Consider the following 20,414-nt stretch of genomic DNA (forward strand, 5'->3'; position numbering starts at 1 on the left):
CTAATCAAGTTTTATAATTATTCACTGTTCACATAAAATAGACATTGTAAAGATTCTTCCAACAGGGACTTGCGAACTTTGACAATTGATAACGGCCATCTTGTTAAAGCTACATCTGTCAAATCAGTTGTCATTTATTCAGTCTGTTTTGTCAGATTACCATGGACTGATATAGCTTTCAACTACACGTGCAAATAATAAATTGTTTGAACAAAATGGGTGTTCTGTTCGGGCAACGTACCGCGCGATTCGCCCATTTTACGATCGCCATAATCGTCCTATTGAGAGGGCAATTCGCAGTGTGGTGGATAAATTTGAGTCCACTGGTTCAATAAACAATCGACCAACACTTGCACGTTGACGAAACGCAAGATCTGCCGAAAATATCGCCGTTGCCTGTGAGGGTGCGCAGGAGAATCCCAGGCAGTCGATTTCGCGTCGCTCACAAGAGCTCGGCCTTTCGCAGACCACAACTTGGAGAGTTTTGCGTCGTGACTTGGGCCTGTACCCGAACAAAATTCAACTATCCTAGGAACTGAACGTAAACGACCAAAGACAACGGCGTGTTTTCGCTGAATGGCTCTCGTGTAGTTGGCAACTGACCCTAGTTTTCATCGAAAAATCATCTTCAGCGATGAGGCCCATTTCTGGATGAATGGGTACGTGAACAAACAATATTGTCGAATTTGGGCGATACAAATCCACACGAGATCCAAGAGCGTCCAATGCATCCCGAAAAAGACAGTGTTTGCTGAGAATTTTGGGCTGGCAGCGTCACGGGTTCATTTTTCTTTGAGAACAATGTTGGACAGACCATCACTGTCAACGGCGAGCACTATAGATCGATGATTACCAACTTCTTTTGGCCTGAATTGGAAGATCTAGGCACCAACGACATGTGGTTTCAGCAGGACGGTGCTACGTACCACACAGCTCATGCCACATTGGATATTCTGCACAAGCGATTTGAGGGCATGGCCATCATCATGAACTAGCCACCGAGATCGTGCGATTTGACCCTATTAGACTTTTACTTGTGGAATTTTCTCTAGTCGTAGGTTTATGCGAATAAACCACTAGTGCCCGACCGAAAGTTCGAAAGTTCGACCGAAAGTTCGAAACCGAAAACGGGTTTCGGTTTAGTTTCGGTTTCAGCAGCAAATCTGCCGAAACTACGACCGAAACCGAAACTGCATTCGGGAGTTCTCGCGCTGTTATCGGTCATTTTCGGCGCGTTGAATTTCATACAAGCGACGAAGACATTTTGCCGTGTCCACGTGCCTAATCATGTCGTGACTTAGTTTGTGATTTACTTTGTTTATTACATAAATATCAGGTACCTATTGTGAAATTAGGTATAGCAACTTGAATAAGTAATTTTATGTTCAATATTTTTGAAAAACCATTAATAATATTCAAAAGAAGAATCTACACCTACTCAAATACATACCTCACCTATTTTAAGTATTTTTAAGGTGTAATTCATGTTTTTTCTTAAATGAGGGGTTGTTATGTTGATTTGTTGATTATCGGTAAGTAAAAATGTCAAGGACTGCATATCGTGATTTAAAGATGAAAAAATATTCTTTATTTTTCCATCAAAACATAATCCTTGTAAGGAAGTTTCGGTTTCGGCCGAAACTGAGACCTTTACCGAAATTCGGTTTCGGTTGTAAAAACAAATTTCGGTCGGACACTATAAACAACAAACCACAGGGGTCCTCGAAGCCACTGAGGATACACTATAAAAACACATTTTTGTCTATTTTTCACGATAATTCTATATTCGTTAACTAGTTTCGGTTATTACACCATTTTCAAAACTGTTTTGAAAATGGTGTAATAACCGAAACTAGTAAACAAATATAGAACTATCGTGGAAATAGACAAAAGTGTGTTTTATAACGTATCCTCAGTGAACATGAATTTACACAAAATAAACAAGTCGTATTCAAGATGTACCCGCCAGATTTATAGAAAGTTGAACGTTTCACATGCGTCTCATCTAGAGAAGCCGTGGCGTTTTATACTTGATAATGGGGTGACACCCGAAACCGGTCGTACAAATAAAATAAAAAGTGATCATGAATTTCCACAAAATAAACAAGTCATCAATCACACAGCTTAGAATTTAATTTCCATATTTTTCTAAATTCTCTTCTCGTCTCCTCCGGAAAAAAAATCTATTCCCGCCCGTGCAGAGTGCGCCAATAGTTTATTTTCCACACAGCAACATTGGCCGTGTCGGTCGTCGACCTCCTAGGCTAAGTTCGCATACATCGCAGTCGGCTTTGGCTAGATCTACCTCCGGAGTGAACTAGAAGAGTGATAGTCTAGTCCAAGGGTTTCCAATTTCATTTGGCCATGGAACCCTGATTGAGCCCTAGTCTGGTTATTTCGATAACTAACATGTTCACATAGTAGTTTGAATATTAGGACTCGAAGAAAGAAGAAATCCCAAGTGAAAAATGATCATTATAATGTAACAACTATTTATTATGAAGAATGAAATTTTGTAACATATTTTTGTGTCTGACAGTTGGATGTGAAGATCCGAAGCTGTAGCTATTCATTCTGTTTCTGTATTCATTTTTTGTGTAAGCGTAAGTATATGGTAAATCTGCGAATTTTCAGTATCTTCGCGCATTGGTTGCGCTTTCAGATTTTCTGTGCATTTTAAAACCTTCAATGTTTTAGTTTTAGTACTTCAGTACCTTGGAAACTTCATAACACTTTTGGTACGCCTTTTGATACTTTAGTACTTTTCCATGGTGACTATTGAACAAGTCTTACTGGTCGAATCAAATTCTTTCCATTTAATGCGCATGACGTATGTATTATCTTCGATTAAAAATCATTCTTGTATGACAATTTCCACAATTGCCATTTTACGCGTCATGTCGAAGTACGATATTCGTTAAAAATGGAAATGGAACTGCAAGTTCGTGATTTTTTGTTTGTTCAGTTTTTAGTTCCGATTGTTGTGCAAGGGACAATACCGAAAAAATTAAAAATTGGAGGTTAAATTTAATTTTTCAATTACCGTGACAAATAACATTGACAGTTATGACAGAAATCATTATTTTCATTAGTGTCTATTTGGAATCTTGAAATTAATGAAAACCATAACTAAGAGAATATATTTTGAAAATAATTTCTGATGGATTGGGGAGTTATTTATTACTTCTAAGTCCGAACTAGTACTTTTTTCATTCGTTCTGTTGTACTTTTTTCGACAGGTTCCTGTAACACTAGTTTTATCATTGTTAGATTCAAATAAATAGACCAAACCACTTGTTCTGCTCTTTTATATTCTGTTTAACAATTCCCAATCGATTTTGCTACATATTTTTCGAGCATGAATTTTTCGAGCATATTTTTCGAGCAGATCTATGCCTCCTATCGCTATGCGATAGGAGGCATAGATCTGCGGATTTTTGGGCCTAACGTTTTGTCTGCAACTGCGGCCGACATAATCAAAGGCGACGCAGCATGGTCGCAATTATTAGTATTTTTATTATTATTACCTTAGTATTAATAAAAACACTATAAAAAGGGTTTCTTACGGCGACAAAAAATTGTTGATTAAATAACACATTAAAGGCTTTTACTATCAATGTGAAATTTCATTTGCTTGTAAGAACTTGTGATAATCGAATTTAAAAATTGGAAAAAAATTGTTTTTTAAGAACAAAAAAATGTTTCTATACTTACAGGCAAAATAAATACTTGATTAACAAAGGCATTTTAAGGCAGAAAAAGTGGAGAAAATATATTTTCCTTGAAAATTATTGTTTGTATCAATAATTGTATTTCCCAAAAAAAAATTATCTCATGAAAAATGTAACTGAAAAATTAAAAACATTTATATTTATGTAGATGTCATCAATTAAAAAACTAACCAATCGGAATATTTGGAAAAGTTTATTTTTCAATATTTCTTGGATGTTTTTGATATTTTAACATGCTTGATTGTTTATAAATAATTCAAAAATTACGATTTTCTGATTTTTTATTTGGGTATTTTTTAACGCCTTCAAAGTATATCTCCCAAGAGAAACAAAATTCCAGGCTCCAGTTTTAAAAATGTTACCAAAAAAACATAGTAAGAGAAAAAGTGCGATAATTTTTTTTTGCTTCTTCATTCAACTATTCATCAACTTCTTATTGTTTTCATTCTTCAATTACTCAATAGTTTAAAATAATTTTTGTTGTTGAAGGGACCGAATCGGTCATCGCCTGCGAGTGCTGATCCACCCATTTTACCCGTATTTTAAATCCAAAATTACACCAATAATATTGCTGCTACATTATCAGCAAGTGAAAAGTTTATAAATGATAATTAAAAGTAAAAACTATCGCGGAGAGATACACGAAATAAATTTCGAAATTTTAATCTCTCCCAACTACCTACACAGTAGGGTCTGATAAACAACTAGGTACATCTCCGGCTAATACCACGTCGGATATTGAATTATATCTTTTTTTGTTTATAACTGATAAATATTGTATTTGCGCAACTTGGCTCAAATCGTAAATCACTCTGGGTGAAATTATGACTGGAACGACATATCAGTCATAATTTTCCGTGAAGGCTAACTCAAATTTTGCGAAGTAGCACTTGTGAACTAGACTATATGAACCAGGTGTCGGCAGAGAAAATAAGAAAAAAAATGTGCGCGTTGCATAATGATGTAGCTTTTTTACAGATACATGCTCGTCGAGTCGTTTGTCTCTGTATTTAACCCGCGGCTTGATTCTAGACTAGTACGTTAAAGAACGAGTCGGCGGATTTTTTGCCTAGGCAGGAATCTAATGAATTCGCATCTCCACGGTTCTCGAGTGATTTTAAGACTTGTGCAACGATTAGCTTCATGTTAGCTCGTCTAAACAGAGATTGAGAGGTTGGAGAAATTATTTAATTGGTTGATTGCAAAATTCATTTATCAGAGACATATTTTGAGCCTCGGGGTTAGTTTGTGAGAAATGTTACACATTTTGGCCGCCATGTTTGTAACGTTTGGAGGAAAACTACAGCGCTGACGTAGACTGATATGGAATGTATCCTGAATCTTTTTTTTTTCAATTTTACCAATACCATTTATTCAAATAGGAGTCTTAATATACACTGAAGACGTACATATTCCCCCCTGTAGCACAAGATACCAAGGTCGGATAGAATGTACTTATAAAGGTATCACTTTTGATACTTTTGATAAGAAAGACAATAGTGTTGCATCACTAATAACCGACAGGGCGCCACTAACTTTTTTATTATAAAGGGGGGTATTGTGGTATCTGATTTCTTGTAATTCAATTCTCTATCCAAATTTTTTTCATTTTTGAAAATAGATTTAGCCGTTCCCGAGTGATTAGCAGTTTTATATTCGTTTTAAGAACCTGCAAACAAACGATAAATATACTAATTTCAAGAAACGACCAATTAAAACTCACTTCAATTAATTTCAATAAATTTCCCAAAATTATGAAACGTTTCTGTGGTAATTTGGTTGCAAGCACCTTTTTTCTATCCAAGAGTTCTGTTTAGTAAAATTACAATGCTTATAACGTTTCGAATCTTTTGAGAGTACCTACAGTCAGAATAAATCTTGTCTTTTCTACAGTACAACTTGCCAGTTATTTATCTTATCTTATTTTCACACAAGATTTAATATAATTCTTGCGTGTAGCAATTATTCATACTCAAAATAAAACAATCGTGGGTCAAAACAAGTTCCTACAATGAACTATGGTTTTGTATCGTACAGTTCAGATGCCATGTATTTCCTCAACATTCAGAGGCGTCAAATCAGGTGATGTAGAAAACTCTTCTAAGGAACCACGTCTGCTTGCCTACCGGTAATCTGACATGATTGACAAATATTTCGACAAATCCGAAAGAGTTTTCAACTGATGTTAGATACGTTTTGGCAAGATAAGGCTGGTTTGAAAATGGCAAATGTGTTTCCTTAGAATAACCTGCTAGATTACCTGATATAACTCTTTCAGATTAATTTTGGGTATTCTTGAAGTAATCGTATATTATGTTACACAACCGCACTCTATTCTAAAGCTCATGATTATAATGGGAGGTGCTCCTGCCGAAATTACTTCAGAAACTTCCCGTAATGCAAAACAGACGAACATTTAAAAAATATTCACCAAAATACGTTTTTTTTTCAAATAATGATGTTTATCGTTTGTTTGCAGATCCTTATAACGAATATTCAGCTGCTAATGCGATTTCCAAAAATAAGAAAATGGATAGAGAATTGAAATACCTATCAATCGAGATATCCTTCCTTTCCATTTAAAAAAAAATTGGCAGTGCCCTGTCGAAAACGATTAATGCAACAGGATTATCTTTCTTGTCCTGTTCAAAAGTTAAGAGGAGGGCTATTTAGGTCAGCACTGTATATTCAAAGTTTACATGAAAGGAGTTCCGAAATGTGTGTTTTTTTTGTATGTAAATACTACTGACAGACGTAAACCGAATAGTAGTAGATTGCTTACCTCAACATTCTTTAAAAATATCATCGGTTACCAATTATATGAATACTAAGATCCAACGTAGACGGGATAGTAGTTCAAACCCAATTTGCTATAAAATATTGCTTAAACTATTTATAATTGAATACCAATAATGTGAATACTAGAACCACGTCTCCAAAATAAAAAAAAAATTAATTCAGTTGCATTTTCTGGTATTTCGCAAACAATTCCTAAACTATAAGAATCACGACAAAAAGTTTGATCAGCTTTCCTCTTTGTCTACCCGATATAAACAAAAAAAGGCTTATAGGTTTTTCCATATTTTCAGAATTTAGAAATTATTTCACTTATCAATATTTTGTTTTGTTGATGTCATATTTCTACGGTAAATTTTATATTTTGAAAAAAATTAATTTGTCCCCTCCATAATCCCGCATACGCCACTGGCTTTCAACTTCTATATTGTGTGAGAGACGACAATTTTACTTTGTGATGAACGTGATTAACACTGAACATATATTAAGTATGAAAAATTGAACAATTGCTAACTAATGACTATACACTAACAGAATATTGCAGTTGCTGAGTTGGGAAAATTTCAATTATTTCACACATGCTCCAAGCGGGAGGCTAACTAATAGTAATTGGTTTGAAATCACCAATCAGAACCGTTCTAATACCACGTGTTATTGTGAGGTTAGGTTCGTCCCTGAACGATCCATGTAAACAACATATAACTAGCAAATACTTTCAAATAACACCTACTTTGATGTTCTTTCCACCTTCTCTCGACCGGCATATCGCATTTTTCTGTCACATCCTGTTTTTTAACGACTTTTTCCTTGGGATTCTCCTTTCTGTCCATAGCAGCTTTGTACGCTGCCAAATTATCATATTTTTTGGCTGAAGGGTGGGGTACCCGCACATCCGGAGAAGTCAAGGCGTACAGAGGATCGAATTTTTCACTAAAAAAGTCCAAACGAGGATCGTTTACTACGATAATTTCGTCACTTGCACTGCTGCTGTCTATTGTTATCCTTTCGTCGTCATCCGCCATAGTGAAACTTGGCAAATCAAAATACACAGACAATGAAATAACTGACGACTAGCGAGCGGTTACCAAGTCACTGTCTGGCGTCCTTTATAGAAAACGTTAGCAGTTTGGTTCGTATCCGGGATAAGCGCGGCAGAAGGCAGAGGCGTAGCGAAAAAACTTTTTCAGTGGATTGTGTACAGGAGTACTTGAAAATTAAATTTGTTTTTTTATTTAAAATATTAACAAATGAAAAAACTTAACCAAACGTCTGGAAACAACAAGAATGATCATGTTTTTTCTGGTAGTCGAATTGTCCTAAAAAACGATGCCTAGCACTGCTTCGTAATATCAGTAGTGTCATTTTTGTTTCTTCAACAAATATGTCATTATTCGAGGTTGACTTATTGTTGTCATCGGTATGATGAATAAAGTACCTCTTTAGTTTTTTTTCCAAAGATAGATTGGTCAGATTCATTTTTGAAACAATGTAACTAAGACAAATCAAATCACATTACTACATAGATTACTACATTACACAATTATATTAACTTCTTATACATATCACGAAATATAATCAAGAAATGTATCAAAGAATACAAACTTTCACGGCCAGAGATAACTGTGTGACAGAAGCTATTTTCTGGATTTTTTGGCCGTGGTCTGCAAGTTTTCATGCTTGACGTTTCGTCTACTACTGCGGTAACCATCGATGTGGTAACGGTCATATGGCCTGAGTTGGTGCTTGAGTTGTTGTTCCCGTTCAGAACGCTGTAACTTCGATGCCGGTTTTCGACTCTGGTTTTGTATTATCAATAGTGTGCGTGGCTTGGTTTCTCTCAATCGGATTACCTGACCTTGTTTGTGTACCTTTAAGGACAGGTAGCCAAATTTCATTAATGTTCATGGCATTTTTTTTTCTATTGAAATAATCCCTGTGTTTTTGAATTTCTATTGCCCGTTTTATATATTCTTGGATAGTAATTTTGAGTTTTGACGAGTTTTACTGTATATCTGAACGAGATAATATGAGTGCCTTATTTGTTAAAAGCATGTTCGGTTACATCTGATTTGTCGGTTGTCAGAGTCGACAGTTTCTTTTGTGTTCAAAGAGACTGGTACCTTCACTTCTTTATATGGTTTCAATGTCAACCGACATCCAGCTACAAGCAATTTGGTATATCCCGGATGTTGCTGAAGGTTCTCTGGAGTCCTTAGACTTTGTCTGATAGTTTTTGTCGGCCTAAATATTGGTTTCACGTCTTATTTCTCTAAGATTCTTTCAATCCAGTTTATAACAGTTTCAACACAGAGAAGGAAAGCTTTTCCCATGGCCAGCCTAGCTGAAGTTACTTTGGCGTTCTTTCTCCTGATTCGTATCGTCAGCTCGAATTCTCCTTCGCTGTACTTGCTCCCTTTGAAGGCATTTTTCGGGTGATTCAATTCCTCGGGAAGAATCAGGTTCACAAATATATCGTGCTCTCTCAACCAACGTTTTAATTACCCCTCCTCTTTTGTTGTGACTGATGGTTATAGTTTTTGTTCAGGTACCAGTCTGTATGTGTTGGTTTCCTGTACACCCGGTGGCCCAATTTACCATCTTCACGTCTGTTCACAAGAATATTCGAAAAGGTTAGAGTCCCTTGGGTTTTTCGTTCCATTGGGAATTGAATTTTTGGGTCGAAAGGGTTTAGATATGATAGAAATTCATTTGGTGTCTCTTCATGATCTTGCCATACCACGAATGTGTCATCAACAAAACGCAGCCAAGAACATAGTTTTACGGTCGCTTGTCCTAAGGCCCGTTGTTCGAAATTTTCCATGAAAAAGTTTGCCACCGCGGAACTTAATGGAGGTAATATCCCACTGGAAATGAGTTGGTGATAAACAATGAGCGAAGAGGGTGGTTATATCTACTAGGATTACTTTGCTAAATAGCCGTATCGTGTCCTTGATCCGAACCATTGTGTATCAATAGACCACGTCGAACCTCACTAGTATGTCTCCAGGACCTAACTTCATATCTCTACTCTTCTGGATAAAGTGTCCCGAGTAATAAACGACTCTGTGTTTCCTATGAATTGCTGCAGTAGGGTTGTCAAGTATTTGGCGCATGGTTCAAACAGAACTGGCTGGTATCTCAATCGCCACAAAAAAGATAACTATTAGCCTTGAACAGACAACGTGTTACCTCAAGGCTAGTACTAGAGTGCCACCAAGATGTAGCCAAAGCCTCGGTAGATAATAACATTATCCTGAGGTGAGTTGAAGGGCACGACAGGAGTAAAATTAATTGCATTGCCGACTCCTTAGCCAAGGAAACGGCTGGACTAAGAATTTTAGGACCCAGTGACACCTACGGCCTGATGACTTCGACAATTGCGGAGCCATTGTCAGGAGGACATGTTAGGATTATCTTGGGCGACCCTGGGAAGCTGGCTCCGAAGAAATATCTGGCTCTGACCAGGAAAAATCTACGTTTAACAGTGGGATTTCTGACTGGCCACTGTCAACTAAGAAAACACCTCCATAATATGGGGCTAGCAGACACACCTCTATGCAGGATGTGTGAACAGGAAGATGAAACTGTCAGGCATGTCATATGCGAGTGTCCGGAGTTATCGGCAAGAGAGTGTTTGTTCGGCGAGTCTTGGCCTACACCTGCCAATATAAAGGAGATGTCTCCTAGTGACCTGTCCACCTTCCTGGAAAGGACAGGATGGACGATGACCTAGGAGGACTCTCGAAAGGATGTACAATGGGTCACATGTGGCCTAAGTGCTGTGGGGTTACACTCACCCTCCCTACTCTCCAGATACAGATATCTCTAGTCTTTTGGATAAAGAGTCCCGAGTGATTAATAAATGACTCTGTATTTCCTATGAATGGCTGCAGTAGGGTTATCCAGTATTTGGCCGGCTCATAAGTTAGTGAACCTATCGCATTTACGATAGGTCTAAGTGGCACATTCTCTTTATGGAAAATCAATATTTCCAACTGGAATCTACAAACATTCGTCTCTCTCAACTTATCAACGCAGTGGGTTTTGGTAAATGCTCACCGGAAAACAACTACTTTCCAGGCTGATACCATTAATTTCAGCGTGGTGTTGCTGTTGAATGAACAAGAAACATCTGCAAGACTAAGCTCTGTGAGGTATCTTGCATGAATGTCTGTCGGATATAATTCAATATCCAACGTGGTATTAGCCGGGAAAGTTTTCCGGCAGGCATTTATTGGAAAGGGGCGGGATTACATATCAGAATATTGATTTTCTTATACGTATGTATGTATGTATGTATCCCTACTGAAGTCTTCAGGCTTATTTCGATACCAAAATAATTACTCGATCATTACCTGTCACAATAAATTTCTCTGTTTCGACTTTTACTCGAAAACTTGACTCGGCAGTTTGGTTTCGTAAACCTGAAAAATAGGGAAAAATCTCACTAATAATGTATGATTCCGTAAAACTGTCTAAGAGAAGAAAAAAAATCAAATCATTACCGGTATGAGTCGGGTCTTGATAAAAAATTCTTCTTCAACCATCATCAATTTATAACCTGATTTGAAATTTACGAACAAGCTACAAATCATCAGCTTTCCTTTCATTTATGGAAATTTGTTGAAGTGCGTGCAGTTATTGTGTAAAGAGAGAATAACTAATGCGTTTTATTCATGTAATGAAGAAGTATTCCAAGCAAGAAAATGACCATTAGCTATTCGTTTCGATGTGAAAGTGAAGGAATTATTTTCCAGATTACAACTTACGGCATACTTTCTATTCTCCGTCTGTTTTGCTGAATAATCTGCCGGTTATATTTTATAATCGAGTGATAGTCGGATACAATTGAAAAAGTAATGCTTTCGGTTTCTAGCGATTTAAAGTGGATCTAAGAAAGTGGCTCAACATTCATCAATGTTTTGATTGTCGTTGTTTTGTTTTATATGCGAAACAAAATATGTTCCAAAACGTGGTTTCAATTTCCTCAATTCCTCACCTTCATATTGACATTCTAAAATAAATAACCCTAATATGAAACTGAGACCTATTATTCCTTCAATTGATGCTCCAAATAGCAACATTTCCCGAATGATTACTAAAATTCGATATAATGCTTATAATTTTCAAAAGGAATTCTATATTATTTCGATTTTCCAATTGTACAAATTAAAATCCATCACCACAAGATTCTGATTAGCCTTGATGTAATTTCGCTTTTCAGGAATATACCCATAAATCTAGTAGAGAAAAGTATTATCAAATCTGTTTAAAAAAAAAATCTGTTTAAAATCGGTTTTTTCGTTAATCAGCTGCCGCCCCCATACGAACGACATCTCTCAGAAGTTAAGAAACTTGTGCGAGCTAAGGACTAACGAGGTCTTACCTTTTAACGTGTGATTCCTAACACCTATCAAAAGGTGGAATGATATGAATAAAAAATGCCCAATAAACCAAACAAAAAATATTTATTTCCATCTTCAACTGTTGAACTATAAGTAAACAAATTCTTGGTACACCACTAATATTTTTTCTACTATAGATCAATACGTAATGGAAGATCTTTTTTAAATCCACTTCCTAAGCTAAGGTTTAAATTCCTTTTTAAAGAAATACGCTGACGATGTCATTTGTGCAATGACAAATCTCATGATATTTTCAATGTTGTCAGTAGATATGATCAGAGATTACAATTCACTTCCTGTTCTTGACACAAGAGTTATCCATAGAACTAATAATTCCTTGATCACTGATTGGTATATCATACCTACTAATTCCGAAAGATATATCAATTACTATTCTTTTTATAGAAAATCAATGAAAATTCATTCATTCATTAATTTATTCGAAAAATAGAAAAAAGAGTATTTCCTTCCCTCATACAAAAAATTTCAGATTTCTTAGAGATATATGAATCGAAAATTCTTATCTCAGATATCTTCGCAATAATTTTCAATACTAGCAGTAACAAAAATTATAACATAATCAACAAAAATTTGTATAATGATTATTTACCTGTTCCCCCTTTTATGCATCTATACATAATCTTGGAAATGTATCTTCAGATATCATAAAACTTTTCCACAATAAACCAAAATATCAAAAAAAAATCAAACTATAAAGAATTTGAATACCGAATAGAAAGATAAAACAGGTATTACATAAATGTCAAATGTAATTCGTAACATTCCTTGTAACAATTGTAACTAAGATTATATTAGAACAACATTCAGAATTCTTAATGATAGAATAACATCACATAAAAGTGATGTGCATTCACACAACATTATAAAAACAAGACATAAACCAAATTACGCTTACATTAAAGTTTTACAAACAGAAAAAAAATTCAAACAACTTTTTCTTGAAATGATCGAAATCAATGTGTCTTCTGATTATTGTATCAATGAAAAAATTGACATTGAAAATCTCACCAACATATAAAGTAACTTACTGGAACTACATAGAAGACATAATGATTGTGAAAATCGTATCAGTAAATAACTTTAGCCAAATCATCATCTTTATCATTATTAGTAGGTACTTTCACTCATTGAACCAGTCGTTAATATTGAAAACAAAAGCAAATAAATTGTATCAAAAAGTAAGTAGAAATTAAGAAAATCAGAAATGATAAGGTTTCCAGTATTATCATTATCCAGCTAGTTGATTTTGAAGTGAAAAAAAAAATTAGATCTTATTATCGAACTAAGAGAGGCGTTGATAATCCCATCAGATCATAAAAAATATACACAACATGGGTAGAATAAACAAAGGAAACAAAATTTGAAAGTATCAGTCAAGTATGGATTATTAAAAATTATCTTCATTGTGACTGTAATGTGTGTGAGTGTGATGAGTTCAAATGGTGTCGGTATAACCAATTTGCCAGTCTATTTTAACATGAAAAATTTCTAAAATATTTTATTATTTTCAAGAAGCATAATACACTCTTCCTTATTTCTAAAGGTTAGTAATTAGTTAGTCCTAATACATTGTTTTATTTTTATTGTTTTCTCTTTCTTTTTCCCTTACTGTTTCGTTCATTTTTTCACTTGTTTTTATTTTCATAAAAAATTTATTTACCTTTTTTTATAATTTCTTTTTGTTACGTTACATGAGTTATCTGAGATTTTATATGAGTACACTTGTTTTCCTCTTCTTGTTTTATTTTTTCTTTCTTTTTTCTTCTATTATTTTTAATTTTTTATATTTTCAATTTTTTCATTTTTTTTTTTCATTTTCACATTACACTATACGAAAGGATATACATTCGTCTGGAAGGTGAAAGAACGCGACTGATAGTCCGGTTAGTTTCATTCTACAATATATAGAAAAAACAAAATCACTGAAAAGTAAAATTATATTTATTTTTATACCTACTCGAAAAGAATTTCGAAAATATTTTTACTCGTGCTATTATGCGATTTTGCTATATTGACAGAAAGAAAAACTATATAAACATATAGTAGTAGTGTAGTATTAGTAAAGTAGTTGTGATGTTTTCCAAGGATCAACATGAAGGACATTAATATTTATCATTCAAAGGTATCTGTTCCTATTTTTATGTATGTATTATGTATTGTATTCTACTAGCATTATAGTAACAAGATCATCAATAACTATCACTAAATTTGCTGAATTCCTGTTATACCAAATATCACCTTCCAGATGATCCTTGATTATTTTACTTGAGATTAATTGGGGCAACTGAAACTCAGACAATTGATTTTGATCAATTTTGTCTGAAAAAGGCGTAAAATCGATCATAACTGCTCTTGAACAGAACCACAATTACAACTTTTCAAAATGAGGCTATTAAGTTCAAGGTCCCCAGGGGTTATTTCCATCCGCAATAAGTACTTCTGTCCTTAAAAGACGAAAGGTTGATCTGAAAGTTTATGCAGCCGATCTTGACAAGGTCCACTTCGAGGAGGTTAGCCTACAAGAACTCTGAATGATGCTCATCGTTGGTGGCAAAAGAAGCAAATGTCTTTGAACTCCAGTAAAACTGTGATAATCCCCTTCATCAAAAAGATAGATCTGAAGATTTAACTCCACTTTTTTTCGCGGAGTGAAATATCTAGATAGATAGGGAAATTTTATACTTTTATTTCTTGTCCCAAACCCATTTTGGTTTTCTACTGAGTTCCATGAAAATTTTAGGCGAATTTTATATTTTTAGGAAATGGCTTTGGGTTTGACCAGCATCATCAGTATAAAACAGAAAACCCACCAGTAGTGAATATCATCTATAAATAATAGTTGATTGTTCTTGTAACATTTACCTTTCAATGATAAGTTGTTGAATGAATTACATGATTAATTTCCATTTTTCTAAATGATTTTTAATGTTATTTCTGATTTTACAAAATTTTTCTCATTGTAGGAGTGTAAACACCTTAAAAAAGGACGAATTAGATCATAGGTTTCGAAAACTAAAATTATCTCAAGGATATCATTGGTACAACTTTGGTATTCCTGCGTTTTTCCATCAGACACATTCCAGTCACACTGAGCGCATCAAAAGAAGATTTCACTCTCTATGCAGGTTATGGAACAAGCCATTAAAAACAAGAGTTTATCGACTCGCTGGCGATAATTTCCAATTTCATTTTTTCTTGGTTATTCAACTTTCTCTCTCGCGACCTAGGGAGAAATGAACTTTTTAATTGGAATGGTGAAAGTGACGTAACAAAGTGCTCTGCCATTAATTTCGATTTGCATTATTCTTTCTTCCTAACTTTTGTTGTTACTCAATTAGTTATTATTATCATAACGCGATCTAATGAAAGCATAATAATGAGATTTTTTGCATGAAGAATGGTTTGTATGAAATTTGTTCAGGTTGGTTAACCTTTCTGCTTGAAGGGGAATGAACTCAGTATAGTGGATCAATTGATTCAAAGAAATTTGGCAAACGACATTGCAAAAATTGCAAAAAAATGAAGAAATCAAACCTAATTTATTTTTCTGAGATATGAGAATAAATTTTTTAAATGTCAACAGATTTGAAATTTCAGTGAAGTTGAATAATTTATTGAAAATACAACTCTAATGAGTTGGTCAAAAAAGTGAAAATAATATTTAAAAAGTGAAACATGAAAACACCAATATGATTGAAACAATATTGAATATTGTAACCTTACCTGGAAGTGAAATAAGAATTTGGAATAAAAAAGAGAGATAATAGAAATATTCCCTCATCCCCTTTTTTTGTATCAAGATGGAGTAGTAGAAAGCCAAAAACTTTCTTTCCCAAAAATTAATCACTCCTAAAAATATAACCCCTTCAATTGGAAATATTCACTTCTTTGAAGGATTTCTGAAAGACAATTACAGTATGATAATATTATATTGATAATATCTGTAAGAAATATAATATGCCTATGTTTGAATTCTTGATTAGTTTTCCGAAACCATAAATTCAATTCTAACACTTACTCTTTTTTGTTTCAGATTTGAAGTAAATCTGCGTTCATGTTTTGGAAAAGGTTTCAAATTCATCGCGACGTTTCAAGGTAAGTCTTCTTTTCACAATATTAAAAAAACCTTCTCAGTAATTTAAAACCAATTTTTCATCGACTTGGCCATCATTTTTTTCAGGCAATTGATATCTCACTTTTTCAAATCATAATAGTATGAAAATGAAATTGTTCCAGAACTGGTCAAATGGCTATTTCCAAATTTGCTAATTTCTGTTTTACCAACAATTTATTTCAGTTTCGTTTATTCTTATTTATTAAATCATTTGTATTGCATGAGAAAGAAAATTATCCTTGATGACAGGTAACAAACATATCTGTTTTAAACTTTTATTTCAATTATACTGATGTAAAATATTCTTCTTATTCGTGGATGTAAGATAGTTGGCTCACTATCTTTATATTTTCACGACAGAATTTCCACTTAAAATTCATATTTGATATTTTCATTTCATTTCGTTTGATAGCAGTCGATAATTCTGTTGAAAAAAATGTTTCTCCGGTAACCAGCTGTCCACTCCTACGAACGATCACCCCCAAAAGTTGAAACGTGTCCGAGCTGAAGATTAACGAGGTCTTACCTTTTAACGTGCGACAAAAATAGTGGAATAGCCCGAAATAATTTTCCGTCAACGAGTGGTACATTCAGACGTGTTGCCAAATGCACGAATAAACAATTTATGATATTGTCAATTTGGTGGATCAGTTTGTTAAGTCAGACCAGACAACCAACTCATTGAGATTTCATCAACCGAATAATTCAGCTGGGCAGAAAGTAATGACATTCATTGGTTGACCCTTCTGGGGGAAGGAACGTTTCATATATTTCAAGATAATTATTATCCTCCACGAGAATGGAACCTCTCACATAACACATGTAAAAACTGCAACAATATTCTTGGCGTGTGTTACACCAACCAAGTTGGCGTTATGAACATATACCGGGTGTCCCACATTTTATGTGACAGGCAATATCTGGTTTGTTGAAGGTGATACACAAAAATGTTTCATACATAAGTTTTAGGAGTTCATGAGAGCTATATTTTGATATAATTTTAAATATACAGGGTGTTTGGTGTAGGTGCTACAGACCAAAATTCCATTTTTTAAAATAGAACGCCCTGTATATCATTACATATTCAGATGCTACATTAAATTCTGATATTATTTCATGTTTGGTTTCTGAAATTCGGTTACGGCGTTGTTGAGTTATTGCTTAAAATGTAAAGTCTTGAGAACGACTATTATTTTTAAAAATATCTCATACAATTATTCTCTCTGCATCAGATCACATGAAAATTAGTCAAAATTTTGGGTGTTCGAAGTAATGGTTTCAATTTTGAGTTGTGGAATTCAGTCAGGAATCATTTCGAATATGAAACAATTGTGAAATTGAAAGAGGTGTATTCGAAAACAAATCTTTAATTATTAACAATGTAAATAATATAACTTGATAAATTATTTCATAAGAATGGTAGGTACCTAGAAATAAGTCATAAAAATTGTTCAAAGTGATGCCCATTAGATATTATACAGGCTTCGAAACGTCGAATCACTTCTCTCGTACAAGTCGCTCTTATAATATCAGGCGTAATATCACTGCACGCTAGTCGAATTTTCATTTTCAGATCATCCACATTCAAAGGGGGAGTAGTGAAAACAAGATCTTTTAAATAACCCCATAGGAAAAAATCAAGCGGTGATAAATCTGGGGAACGAGCCGGCCACCGAATTGGACCCTTATTACCAATCCATCTATTTGGGTACGTTCTATCCAGATATTCAGTAACAACCTGTGAATTGTGAGGAGGAGCACCATCTTGTTGCCACCAAATTCCTTGTCGTTCTGCTATGGGAATATCTTCCATCAACTGGATCAAATCATTTTCTAGAAAATGTAAATATCGCAATCCATTGAGATTTTCATTGAAAAAGTAAGGTCCTATGATGCGGCTATTGGACAATCCACACCATACATTAATACCCCAAGTAGTTTGAAAATTACTTTCACGGACCCAGTGGGGATTTTCTTGAGACCAATAGTGACTGTTATGTCGATTCACAACTCCATTATTGTGGAATCGCGATTCATCGCTCCATAAAATTTGACTGAATATGTTAGGACTTTCATGTAATATTACCTGAATACAAGCAATGAATTCAAGTCGTCGTTCAAAGTCCGTGGGTTTCAAACCTTGTACCAACTGAATTTTGAATGGGTGGTATTTATTTTCTTTCAGAATTCTCTGTACATTAGATTTACTCACACCGACTTCTTCTGCAAGAGTACGGATAGAAACATGTGGATGAATAATAATATAAGCCAACACATTGATCTCTAAATCTTCAGTTCTAACAGATCTCGTATGATGACGATGCTTTATAGTAGAAGGAAATGACCCAGTTCGCAATTTTTCTACAACTCTCGAAAAAGTCATTCGTGACGGAATGGGTCTGTCTGGAAAACGTTCTTGGTATAGACGTTGTGCTTGACGGCAGTTTTTCTGACATTCCCCAAAAATTAATAACATATCAATGCAATCACTTGGACTAAACGCGAAAGGCATACTGCAGTTTTCGCACAAAGAACACAGTTACTGTTTTGCAAAGAATCACTGAATCGAACTGACAAGTAGTTACAATTCAACAACATTTGTTACTATGGCATCAACAAGCATAAGCTACTTGATGAAATTGTGCAATATAAAGCAATTCACCCTCAAGTTAGTCACATTCTCAAGAATTTCAATATTATATTCAACTGATATCGATATCGTATCGTAGAGGTGAGAATAATGGTTTGTATTCGGTAGTAGTCTAGTTCAATTTAATAAAAGATTTAGACTGGATTCGTGTAAATAAGTTTTTTTGAAACTTTTTATTTAAGGAAAAGTGCAATAACTCAACAACGCCGTAACCGAATTTCAAAAACCAAACATGAAATGATATCAGAATTTAACGTAGCATCTGAATATGTAATGATATACATGGCGTTCTATTTTAAAAAATGGAATTTTGGTCTGTAGTACCTACACCAAACACTCTGTATATTTAAAAATTATATCAAAATATAGCTCTCATGAACTCCTAACACTTTTGTATGAAACATTTTTGTGTATCTCCTTCAACAAACCAGATATTGCCTGTCACATAAAATGTGGGACACCCGGTATATTCGTGATCACACTTTAATGCTGAATGCATAAAAAGAGTATATCAAGCAATGGTTCTAGTGCATTTAGAAAATGCCTTTATGATCTCCACAATATCAGGTAAACTAGTGCATGTCAAAAAGTACGAAACAAGTTTTTTAGATAATCTGCTCTTATTGCAAAGTGAAGAAAGAGACTTCATGCAGATTTAAGTTATATATCTTCAAATTATCAAATGGTTTTGTTTGCCCAAAACTCATATTTCATATTTCAGTATCAAAGTTCAGAAGTTATATTTAAAGTTATGTTTTTTTTATTTATAAGAGATATAACTATTCTGTAATAGTAAGTGTATTGTATATTTTTCATAATGAAGTTCAAACCGTGAATTATTAAAACACTGGATGAATTGAATGAATGAAATCAATAAATAAATAAAATTTATATTATAAAAAATTGATAAATGAAGTAAAATGAATGAACAGAATATATAAAATGAATTGAATTTAAAAAAAAGTAAATATGTAAGTTATAACTATTCTGTAAAGATAAGTGTATTGTATATTTTTTATAATGAAGTTCAACCCATGAATTTAGGAAAAAATGGATGAAATGAATGAATGAAATCAATAAATTAATGGAATGAATGGAATGAAAAAATATGAATAAAATTAAATTAATGAAATGAATAAAATAAATAAAATAATATCATAAATGGATTAGAGTGAATATGTGAGTTATAACTATTTTGTAAAAATAAGTTTTTTGTGTATTTTTTGTAAGGAAGTTTTACCCGTGAATTGATGAAAATAAGGATGAAATGAATGAATGAAATCAATAAACAAAATATATATAATCAAAAAAAGATGGATCAAATAAAATAAATGAATGAAATGTATCCAATAAATAAAATGCATGAAATAATGTAATGTAAGTTATAACTATAATCAAGTTTAACCCGTGAATTAATGAAAAAATAAGACGAATGAATGAAATCAATAAATAAATAAAATGCATAAAATGAAAAAGATAAATCAAATATAATGAATGAATGTAATATATACAATTCATGAAATGAAGTAAATATGTAAGTTATAAATATTCTGTAAAGATAAGCGTATTGTATGAACTTTAACCCGTGAATTTACTAAAAAAATCGATGAAATGAATGAATGAAATATATACAATATATAAAATAGATAGAATGGATAAAATAAATAGAACAAATAAATTAAATTCATTTTGGAATC

At 33.7% G+C, this 20,414-nt stretch overlaps 2 protein-coding genes across 2 annotated transcripts in view; one reads left to right on the forward strand and one right to left on the reverse strand.

The window, feature by feature from the left end:
* The window catches only part of Lsm11 (U6 snRNA-associated Sm-like protein LSm11), a 44,577-nt gene extending 36,972 nt beyond the window's left edge, over nt 1–7,605 (reverse strand). The window contains exon 1 of the mRNA XM_074177300.1: nt 7,258–7,605. Within this exon, the coding sequence (XP_074033401.1) occupies nt 7,258–7,549 (292 nt within the window). The 5' untranslated portion in view covers nt 7,550–7,605. The remainder of the gene's footprint in view (nt 1–7,257) is intronic.
* Eip74EF (Ecdysone-induced protein E74) overlaps nt 1–20,414 on the forward strand; it is a 569,772-nt gene that overhangs the window by 227,517 nt on the left and 321,841 nt on the right. The window contains 1 exon segment of the mRNA XM_074177301.1: nt 15,987–16,048. The gene's annotated coding sequence lies outside the window, so the exon portion shown is untranslated.

This window comes from Leptinotarsa decemlineata, unplaced genomic scaffold, assembly GCF_025532065.1.
Source record: "Leptinotarsa decemlineata unplaced genomic scaffold, Ldec_3_MD MMD2_tig00002974_RagTag_RagTag, whole genome shotgun sequence".
In the NCBI taxonomy this organism is placed as follows: domain Eukaryota; kingdom Metazoa; phylum Arthropoda; class Insecta; order Coleoptera; family Chrysomelidae; genus Leptinotarsa; species Leptinotarsa decemlineata.